The 11492-nt window shown below is 42.6% G+C and overlaps 1 protein-coding gene across 1 annotated transcript; it reads right to left on the bottom strand.

Moving 5' to 3' along the window:
- Positions 1 to 308: 308 nt before the first annotated feature.
- On the bottom strand, positions 309 to 10281 carry LOC110517551 (uncharacterized). The gene is made up of 2 exons (XM_036939844.2): positions 9829 to 10281; positions 309 to 1741 (listed from the first exon to the last, which is right to left on the bottom strand). The coding sequence occupies exons 1-2, from the start codon at positions 10184 to 10186 to the stop codon at positions 948 to 950; spliced, it is 1152 nt and encodes a 383-aa protein (XP_036795739.2). The 5' UTR covers positions 10187 to 10281; the 3' UTR covers positions 309 to 947.
- Between the last annotated feature and the right edge of the window lie 1211 nt (positions 10282 to 11492).

The raw sequence follows: 11492 nt of genomic DNA, 5'->3' as shown, positions 1-11492 counted from the left end.
ATCAGCAACCAACTCCTGCAATATCCGTAGTAACTTTCCACCTTACTTCTCGCTCTCTTTTTAGGGTTCACTCGTTGGGCATGTTGTTGGATAGGGCCCAGTCCCCAATGTCATGCATTTGGGTTAGCACATCTGAGAATGAATCCTGAAATTCTAAAAGCACTTAATGGTGAGGCATGGAATAATAAAACATATATTTTGTCAGGCTGCATGTTTGAAATATGAGTAGGTGATTTGAGTCATGCGTCTTCAGTTGTGGAACAAAGACAATTAGCATTTGAATGTTGTCAAGAAATACTGGAGTGATGTCAGATTGTTAATACAATTGATTATAGTCCAATTTATTATACTGCTTTCATGTGTGAAAATACAAACATCTGCAACAATTATTATATTACATGTATTTTTTTAAACAAGCAGCTTTTTCAACTAGTAGAAAACAGCTAGCTACATTTTGAAGTGCTACATTTTGATTCAAGAGGGTCACCAACGCAGTAAGGGTAACACAGCTATTTTTTTGTTACTCACTTTTTGTTAAATAATATTTCAATTCAGAGCCTGGATTTTCCCCTGAGGCTAATATCCATATCATGCTACAATCAATTGAACAGGGCAAGCGATAAGGTAGAACATCATTAAAATACACCTACTACAATGTTAAAACATTCTACATTGTGACGTCACTAAAATACTCCTACTACAATGTTAAAACATTCTACATTGTGACATTAAAATACTCCTACTACAATGTTAAAACATTCTACATTGTGACATCACTAAAATACTCCTACTAGAATGTTAAAACATTCTACATTGTGACATCATTAAAATACTCCTACTACAATGTTAAAACATTCTACATTGTGACATCATTAAAATACACCTACTACAATGTTTTTAAATTCTACATTCTGACATTATTTCATTGATATCTTGAAACAACTTCTTCATGTATGTATTTTCTGATGTTTGATCAGAGGTCTTTTATCAGAGTATCTCTTACCACATTGATCACAGATATAAGGCTTCTCTCCTGTGTGTGTTCTCTGGTGTCGAATCAGATTGCTTGATCCAGTAAAACTCATCCCACATTGATCACAACTATAAGGTTTCTCTCCAGTGTGTTTTCTCTGGTGTAATGTCAGACCACTAGATGTAGTAAAAGTCATCCCACATTGACCACAGCTATAAGGTTTCTCTCCTGTGTGTGTTCTCTGGTGTGAAGTCAGATGGCTAGATTGAACAAAACTCCTCCCACATTGATCACAGCTACAAGGTTTCTCTCCTGTGTGTGTTCTCTGGTGTTCAGTCAGATGGCTAGATTGAACAAAACTCCTCCCACATTGACCACAGCTATAAGGTTTCTCTCCTGTGTGTGTTCTCTGGTGTTCAGTCAGATGGCTAGATTGAACAAAACTCCTCCCACATTGATCACAGCTATAAGGTTTCTCTCCTGTGTGTGTTCTCTGGTGTTCAGTCAGATGGCTAGATTGAACAAAACTCCTCCCACATTGACCACAGCTATAAGGTTTCTCTCCTGTGTGAATTCTCTGGTGTATTTTAAGTTCTGATGAAGATTTGCAACCTTTCCCACAGTCAGAGCAGCAATGAGATTTCTTCCCTGTGGGTCTCTGCTGGTGTTTCTTGGAGTGTTTTGAAGTGGAGAGACTCTCCTCTGCCGCGTCAGCATCATGAGGTTGTTGAGGCCCCCCAGAGGATCCACCATAGTCAGGTCTCTCTCCTGTGTGAACAAAAAGTCAGACAGGTGGTTTAAGGCCCACAACAGCAAAAATACACTGTAAAAAGGTGATGCCAACAGAGTAGCCATTATGTTGTACAAACAATGATGTCTGTAATGAATGTTAATTATTTGACATTTGTCTTAAGACAGTCAAGTGAACAACAAGTCATAATTTGTCTGGTTTTCCCATTAGTAGTAACATTGATGATTGTATGCTAGAAATATGTTTTTAAAGTTGTTGAAATCGTAAGCAAATCAAATCAAATTTTATTTGTCACATACACATACACAGATGTTAATGCGAGTGTAGCGAAATGCTTGTGCTTCTAGTTCTGACAATGCAGTAATAACCAACAAGTAATCTAGCTAACAATTCCAAAACTACTACCTTGTACACACAAGTGTAAAGGGATAAAGAATATGTACATAAAGATATATGAATGAGTGATGGTACAGAGCGGCATAGGCAAGATACAGTAGATGGTATTGAGTGCATTATATACATATGAGATGAGTATGTAAACAAAGTGGCATAGTTAAAGTGGCTAGTGATACATGTATTACATAAAGATGCAGTAGATGATAGAGTACAGTATATACATATACGATGAATAATGTAGGGTATGTAAACATTATATTAGGTAGCATTGTTTAAAGTGGCTAGTGATATATTTTACATCATTTCCCATCAATTCCCATTATTAAAGTGGCTGGAGTTGAGTCAGTGTGTTGGCAGCAGCCACTCAATGTTAGTGGTGGCTGTTTAACAGTCTGATGGCCTTGAGATAGAAGCTGTTTTTTAGTCTCTCGGTCCCAGCTTTGATGCACCTGTACTGACCTCGCCTTCTGGATGATAGCGGGGTGAACAGGCAGTGGCTCGGGTGGTTGTTGTCCTTGATGATCTTTATGGCCTTCCTGTGACATCAGGTGGTGTAGGTGTCCTGGAGGGCAGGTAGTTTGCCCCCGGTGATGCGTTGTGCAGACCTCACTACCCTCTGGAGAGCCTTACGGTTGTGGGCGGAGCAGTTGCCGTACCAGGCGGTGATACAGCCCGACAGGATGCTCTCGATTGTGCATCTGTAGAAGTTTGTGAGTGCTTTTGGTGACAAGCCAAATTTCTTCAGCCTCCTGAGGTTGAAGAGGCGCTGCTGCGCCTTCTTCACGATGCTGTCTGTGTGGGTGGACCAATTCAGTTTGTCTGTGATGTGTACGCCGAGGAACTTAAAACTTACTACCCTCTCCACTACTGTTCCATCGATGTGGATAGGGGGGTGTTCCCTCTGCTGTTTCCTGAAGTCCACAATCATCTCCTTAGTTTTGTTGACGTTGAGTGTGAGGTTATTTTCCTGAAACCACACTCCGAGGGCCCTCACCTCCTCCCTGTAGGCCGTCTCGTCGTTGTTGGTAATCAAGCCTACCACTGTTGTTCCGTCCGCAAACTTGATGATTGAGTTGGAGGCGTGTGTGGCCATGCAGTCGTGGGTGAACAGGGAGTACAGGAGAGGGCTCAGAACTCACCCTTGTGGGGCCCCAGTGTTGAGGATCAGCGGGGTGGAAATGTTGTTGCCTACCCTCACCACCTGGGGGCGGCCCGTCAGGAAGTCCAGTACCCAGTTGCACAGGGCGGGGTCGAGACCCAGGGTCTCGAGCTTGATGACGAGCTTGGAGGGCACTATGGTGTTAAATGCCGAGCTGTAGTCGATGAACAGCATTCTCACATAGGTATTCCTCTTGTCCAGATGGGTTAGGGCAGTGTGCAGTGTGGTTGAGATTGCATCATCTGTGGACCTATTTGGGCGGTAAGCAAATTGGAATGGGTCTAGGGTGTCAGGTAGGGTGGAGGTGATATGGTCCTTGACTAGTCTCTCAAATCACTTCATGATGACGGAAGTGAGTGCTACGGGGCGGTAGTCGTTTAGCTCAGTTACCTTAGCTTTCTTGGGAACAGGAACAATGGTGGCCCTCTTGAAGCATGTGGGAACAACAGACTGGGATAGGGATTGATTGAATATGTCCGTAAACACACCAGCCAGCTGGTCTGCGCATGCTCTGAGGGCGCGGCTGGGGATGCCGTCTGGGCCTGCAGCCTTGCGAGGGTTGACACGTTTAAATGTTTTCCTCACGTCGGCTGCAGTGAAGGAGAGTCCGCATGTTTTAGTTGCGGGCCGTGTCAGTGGCACTGTATTGTCCTCAAAGCGGGCAAAAAAGTGATTTAGTCTGCCTGGGAGCAAGACATCCTGGTCCGTGACGGGGCTGGTTTTCTTCTTGTAATCCGTGATTGACTGTAGACCCTGCCACATACCTCTTGTGTCTGAGCCGTTGAATTGAGATTCTACTTTGTCTCTATACTGACGCTTATCTTGTTTGATTGCCTTGCGGAGGGAAGGCTAGCTACAACAAAATGGAGTCCTGGTCAGCTTTTCCGAAAGGAGGGCGGGGCAGGGCCTCATATGTGTCGCGGAAGTTAGAATAGCAGTGATCCAAGGTTTTTCCAGCCCTGGTTGCGCAATCGATATGCTGATAAAATTTAGGGAGTCTTGTTTTCAGATTAGCCTTGTTAAAATCCCCAGCTACAATGAATGCAGCCTCCGGATAAATGGATTCCAGTTTGCAAAGAGTCAAATAAAGTTCTTTCAGAGCCATCGATGTGTCTGCTTGGGGGGGAATATATACGGCTGTGATTATAATCGAAGATAATTCCCTTGGTAGATAATGCGGTCAACATTTGATTGTGAGGAATTCTAAATCAGGTGAACAGAAGGACTTGAGTACTTGTATGTTGTTATGATCACACCACGTCACGTTAACCATGAAGCATACGCCCCCGCCCCTCTTCTTACCAGAAAGATGTTTGTTTCTGTCTGCGCGATGCGTGGAGAAACCAGCTGGCTGCACCGACTCCGATAGCATCTCCCCAGTGAGCCATGTTTCCGTAAAGCAAAGAACGTTACAGTCTCTGATGTCCCTCTGGAATGCTACCCTTGCTCGGATTTCATCAACCTTGTTGTCAAGAGACTGGACATTGGCGAGAAGAATGCTAGGGAGTGGTGCACGACGTGCCCGTCTCCGGAGTCTGACCAGAAGACCGCTCCGTTTCCCCCTTTTACGAAGTCGTTTTTTTGGGTCGCCGGCTGGGATCCATTCCGTTGTCCTGGGTGAAAGGCAGAACACAGGATCCGCTTCGCGAAAGTCATATTCTTGGTCGTACTGATGGTGAGTTGACGCTGCTCTTATGTTCAGTAGTTCTTCTCGACTGTATGTAATGAAACCTAAGATGACCTGGGGTACCAATGTAAGAAATAACACGTAAAAAAACAAAAAACTGCATAGTTTCCTAGGAACGCGAAGCGAGGCGGCCATCTCTGTCGGCGCCGGCAGTGTGTCAGACAACTTTTGGTCTCCAATATAGGCACATTTCTGTAGGTCTATGGTATAACTACCGGTTTCCGCATTAGCATGGAGGAGTTTCTGCAACCAAATTGCGTTTTAGCGAACAGAGGGCCGAGAGCGATGCAGAGAGAGATGCACCTATTTGGGGATGTCTGATAGTATTTACGCACCACCACTCATGATTTGTGGAGCTTCTCAAAGTAATTCTTCACCTCAAACAGCAAGTAAACAAAGTCTTACAAATACTTTGAGGAACTATTGATTAGAGTAAAATATTCACAGCTCTCACTCTTGATAACCAATCGACATGAAAGGGAAAAATGTAATGCTCTGATCCAGTGGAAATGTCATAAAAAACCTGATTACTTCTTATCCCTTTCACAAATAGCCTACAGCTGTGTCTGTCCCAAACTATTTTATACAATGTTACCATCACGTTTTGGACAGACCTAGGTGATAGTTGATACACTGTTTAAAGTTCTATGTAGACAGGCCATGCACAGCCAATGTGATTTATTTTTATCTGGATATTTTCTAGATGTTTTTATTTGTTGGCTTTATGTAGGCTATTTTTACATAGTTGGCAATGGCAATAAACACTATTTAGATGTATATAATTTTCGAATTTCTAATCAAATCTAATTCCCAGGAACGGGGTTCATACAAACCACAGAGACTGTGTGGGATAATAACATGGCCGTGTCCAACTCTGCTTGTTCCCTCGACTCAGCTACCAACCAGAAATCTAGAACAGGGCCCTTTACCTGTATCAATAGACACTTCATAGTGAGCTACAGGTAGGAATCAGCAATGAATCCCAATAATGAGCCACCTATGGGAGGGGTATCCCTTTGTGGACAAATATCTCAACGTATTACTGCTACCCTGGGGAGATTGATATACCCCTTGAACATCGGCTCCAACCCTCGTCGGATGTGGCAGGGCTTGCAAACTGTTGCAGAACTATTACAGACTACAAAGGGAAGCACAGCCGATAGCTGCCTAGTGACACGAGCCTACCAGGTGAGCAACATTACTTCTATGCTCGCTTCGAGGAAAGTAACACTGAAACATGCATGACAGCATCAGCTGTTCCAGACGACTTTGTGATCACGCTCTCCGCAGCCGATGTGAGTAAGACCTTTAAACAGGTTAACATTCACAAGGCCGCAGGGCCAGACGGATTACCAGCATGTGTACTCCAAGCATGCGCTGACCAACTGGCAAGGGTCTTGACTGACATTTTCATCCCCTGTCTGAGTCTGTAATACCAATCTGTTTCAAGCAGAACACCAAAGTCCCTGTGCACAACAACACTAAGGTAATCTGCCTAAATGACTACCGACCCGTAGCACTCACGTCTGTAGCCATGAAGTGATTTGAAAGGCTGGTCGAGGCTCAACACTATTATCCCTTTATCACCATGAACTCACTCCAATTTGCATACCGCCCCAACAGATCCACAGATGATGCAATCTCTATTGCACTCCACACTGCACTTTGCCACCTGGACAAAAGGAACACCCATGTGAGAATGCTATTCATCGACTACAGCTCAGCGTTCAACACCATAGTGCCCTCAAAGCTCATCACTAAGCTAAGGACCCCCATTCTCATCGAAGGGGTTGTAGTGGAGCAGGTTGAGAGCGTCAAGTTCGTTGGTATCCACATCCTTTGTGTCCACATTATAGGCTTAGTTAACTTGTGAACTGTTGAAATCATGGAAACATAATGACGATTCTAATTCTAGATTTGGAATAGAATGTGCAGCACCTTTAATATATTGTTATTTGACTACCAATTAATAAACCATTGAGGAATTACTGACAGAGTAGGAGCATGGTGGAGACATCCAAGAGAGGAAAATCAGGAAGGGAAATGACAGCAAGTAGTGCAGACGAAAGGGTTAACAAGTTGGTGAAACAACAGATGTGCTGTAATGAAAACAATATAGATGGAACGAGAACAATATAGGTGCTACTTTGAGAACACAAACTCTCATCTTTCACAGCACAGAGCGAGGGAGTCCAGGGGATGACTGGAGGAGCAATGGAGGAAGCATTGAGGGATTATCTTGGCGTGAGTACAGTTGGTGAGACTGAGTGGACGATGGTGAAGAACAGTGGAGTGAAAAGGGCTAAAGTTGGTAATGAACAGCAGTTTAGGGTCGGAGTGGGAATCATCAGCAAGGATGTTTTTTGGGGTGACCGGTTTGCGGTCTCAAAGATGGTGAAGTGGAATCGGTTCGAGTGACCAGGAGCGGTATGATGCTGATTGTGTGTCAACAGCGCAAAAGGAGAAAGCTTATTGTGGTTTAGGGATAACATTTCAGGAAGATGCATGTTGATTAAAACAAATGATAGCCGGAAGGTTTTAATGTGGTTTGGTGAAGTGGTTCTCCCATCTGTTGTAAAACCTGGGTAAGTGAGATATACAGAAGCCGCTGCAGTGTTACAATTGTAAAAAAGGTTGGACATGTGGCAAGTGCTTGTCGAAGGAATGAATAAGTCATAGTCAGATGAAGCATGTTGTAATTGTGATGGGAATCACGTTCCCGAGTTCCCGGAGTGCCCTGTACGGATGAAGGATGTCACAGTAGCTAGGATGATCAGGCCCATCCAGCAGGTGTCCTATGTGGAGGCAGTGAAAACAGCTGAAGGAGTAGAGAGGAGAAGGTAGTGGATGTCCCACAGTCTGCAGTGAAGCCATGCAGGAGAAGGATCCCAACACACTAATAGTGAACAAGGTGGACTTTGTTGTGTTTATAGTGCAAGTGATAAATTGCATTAATAAATTATTAGCAACCTTCGTCTAAAACTAGCAGTTTCCGCATTAGCTTGGAGGAGTTTCTACAACAAAATTGTGTTTGCATTGCCCTCACTGCCAGTGATAAATTGCATTAATACTAAACTAATAAAACATCTAAGAAGCCAGACATCATTGTGAAGGCGGCAAATGGATTTCTGGATGTCCAGGACTTCAGACAAAATGTTACAGGGAGTACTGAATGAAGAAGTTCCACCCCTCCTAGGTTCCTGAACCTGTGTAGGGATCTGAATAGTACCATTTTTGTTTGAAATTCAGGGTAGTGGAGTGAATTTGGTTCGTGTTTATTTTAGGTAATTAGTATGATTTGTTAATCCCATTTTTTTTGCATTTTGGTTACTGTAGGTGGCAGCAATACACCTGATGAGTGTAGTCTGACAAACCTCAGCGAAGAAGACATGGTAGGAACCAAAGTGATGGTCAGTATTTCCAGTTGATCCTAATTAGATGTTACATTACATGTTGTTTTCTTACTTCATGTAGCTGGCTAGCAAGCCAACATAAGATACCGTTGCACAAACATGCTTATCTAGGCCTACAACAGCATTGGTACCCGGCAGTATTAGCTAGCTACTTTTGCGCCGACTCTTAATACATTTAGCAAGCTAGCTAGCCCGCTAACTAGCGATTAGCAGCTAACATTATTTAAGCAACACCTTGCTAAGAAAATACAATATTTCGCCTTTAATGTAATGGCATGAAAATAATTGCCAGAACATTATACAATGACTTATCAACAGCTCTAACAATTTGACCCCAACATGAAATCTACACTGGCAGTTATAGAAAGACCCATTTACTATATAACCATTGACTCTTGAAGAATAGAACTTATAAATGCCTCAAATGTTTCTACCATATTACCCCACCAGAAACCACTGACACCGGCCATATTTAACGTGTGTTGACTTATTAAATCCATCAGTTATTCTGCTCTCTAATCAATTCAACAAACATTGGGTAGTTAGTTAGAATATAGTTACTAGACTGGCAAGTTTGATGTATGAGTAGCCAACTAACGTTAGGTAGCTAGTTAACATACCGATACATACTGCTGTAAAGATATGCTATGCGTTTTGTAAGGATAGTGTAGCTAACATAACGTGTAAAGTAACTGATTTGAAAAGTCATTACTTTTACATTGCTCAACATTTTCTTAACATTTGTCATAATTATTTAAAGCAGTTCATTTGTGTCGGCTCTCGGGCTTTTTCCACCATTATTTTCCACCATTTTCTTCAAATCTGAAAATAATGTGAAGCAACGCCCATTTCCTGAAGAATTTAGTACTACATCCGGGAACTTTTGGCATACTAACTACATCATACTATGACCAATAAGCACACTATCTACACTCCATTAACATCAAATAGTACGGTTAGTATGAGTATTCTAACACAGCTCAGGTCTCTGGGCAGCCATTTTGTTTGTTTAAAAACTAGGTTGCCCCTTTAAAAAGGCCACAATCAATCAACCAATCTGCAGTTCAACCAATAACAAAGCTGTAATTACACCACTGTTTTGGTAATAAGATGATGGATGGGGCTGGAGAAATGTAACTACTCTCAAATTCATAGACAGACCTATGGATGCAAGGACTGACCATCCATGATATCAACATGTTGAGGGATACAGTGTTGGTTTACATTGTTTCTAAACATTGGAGTACAAAAAAGCTTATTTGGGGTTCTGATGTGGTAAACAGTTGAACTAAGCTCATAAGGCATTCGTTATATTCTCCAAGAATCAATGCCTATAAATAAATAATTTAAGAGCCAAAATATGGATGTAGCAATTGCAAATGTCCCCTTTAACACCACACATCAGTTCAACAACCGCAGAGTTTGTGCTTCTGTTAAGACAATACTTACTAGTGTTAATCAGGGCCCGTTCATCGTTAGAACCATCGGACGCCTTAAGATGCGCTTGGGAAACCGGGCCCAGATATCCAGTTTCCTCCTCTTCTTCATTTTCCGATGTGACAGTCACCTCCCCCTCCTCTTCGTTCACTGAAACGTCGTCGTCCTCCTCTTTATTAACTTTGAACGAGTCTCCCTCTTCTTTAACTGAGACGTCTTTCACGGTAACAGCCTCAACCTCTACTTGTTTTTGTATTGTAACAGCCTCCTCTTCCTCCATCTCTTTCACGAGAGCTTCTTTCTCCATCCAGCAGACCGCCTCTTCTTCAGCAGGGACGGGGTTAAGTTTGAGACTGGAGCTATGAGGCATGTACTGAAGTCGCTAAGCGGTATAATTCAAAGCAGTGTCCCTTTATCAGCAGCACGTGATCAATGACGTCTGGAGAATCATTTCGTCGAACACCTGAGTGGTATTGATTAATTTGGGCTCGTTGGACATTGCAGCCGACAGTGCAGGTGGCTGCTGACTGACTAATTTACAAGTCACCTTGCATCAGAAATAACTACTCATTATTATTTATAAATGTATATATGACATAAAGGCTTCGCTGCTACGGTGTGGGACTTCATCTATAATAATGTGGCTGTTCTAAATTCTGTGTCGCTCAAAGCCTTGAGTAATGAACCTATTTTTGACACAATTGTCTGGAAAGAGTCAATGCTTCAGGAAGATTTGTTTCCCCATCACTACTTTTCAGCATGTTTTCTGTGAATTAGACTACGGGAGTTTTGTAGCATTTTCCACCTTGGCTTACTGTTAGTTGGGTTCTAATTGGTCTCCGATAGTTGGTCTCGCTGACCATAACTGCACTATGCTTGTTAGGCTAATAGCTAGTTGGCTAAATAGCTAACGTTAGCTGGCTGGCTAAGATAACTGCATGTAGCTAACATTCTTTGATATTTGGTTAGATGGCATTAGGTATTTCCAAAACTGTGGTTTACTTTAATCACCCAAGTCATGAGCGCAAATTATTTCTAACTTAAAGTTCTACATTTGAAGTTATTTATGTTGTAGTTGACATCATAGGGAATAGGCTGGTCCTGCATATTACTTCACACCTGACTTTGGCATTCTTCTGAATTCTGATTGGTTTAATGTAATAACTCCAAAAATAGAACTGTGAGGTGTTACTTTGCATTGGAAATGTTAAAATATTGTATTTGATATTTTATAAACAATACAAACAACATCATACAATCATTCACTGCCCAGACCCACTAGAACACACCCCCATCTCCATTAACTACATCACACCTGTCCAGACCCACTAGAACACACCTCCATCTCCATTAACTACATCACACCTTCCCAGACCCACTAGAACACACCTCTACCTCCATTAACTACATCACACCTATCCAGACCCACTAGAACACACCTCTACCTCCATTAACTACATCACACCTTCCCAGACCCACTAGAACACACCCCCATCTCCATTACATCAAACCTGCCCAGACCCACTAGAACACACCTCCATCTCCATTAACTACATCAAACCTGCCCAGACCCACTAGAACACACCTCCATCTCCATTAACGACATCACACCTATCCAGACCCACTAGAACACACCTCTACCTCCATTAACTACATCACACCTGCCCAGACCCACT

The sequence above is a fragment of the Oncorhynchus mykiss genome, chromosome 13 (genome assembly GCF_057628025.1).
Source record: "Oncorhynchus mykiss isolate SJ-2025 chromosome 13, ASM5762802v1, whole genome shotgun sequence".
Classification (NCBI taxonomy): domain Eukaryota; kingdom Metazoa; phylum Chordata; class Actinopteri; order Salmoniformes; family Salmonidae; genus Oncorhynchus; species Oncorhynchus mykiss.
This window is presented reverse-complemented; position numbering and strand designations above follow the sequence as displayed.

Excerpts from the sequence above, each read along its gene's own strand:
- LOC110517551 (XM_036939844.2), bottom strand. The coding sequence starts at position 10,186 with ATGCCTCATAGCTCCAGTCTCAAACTTAACCCCGTCCCTGCTGAAGAA. Across the intron at positions 1,742-9,828 it reads ACGGGCCCTGATTAACACTA|GAGAGAGACCTGACTATGGT; the intron begins GTAAGTATTGTC and ends TTGTTCACACAG.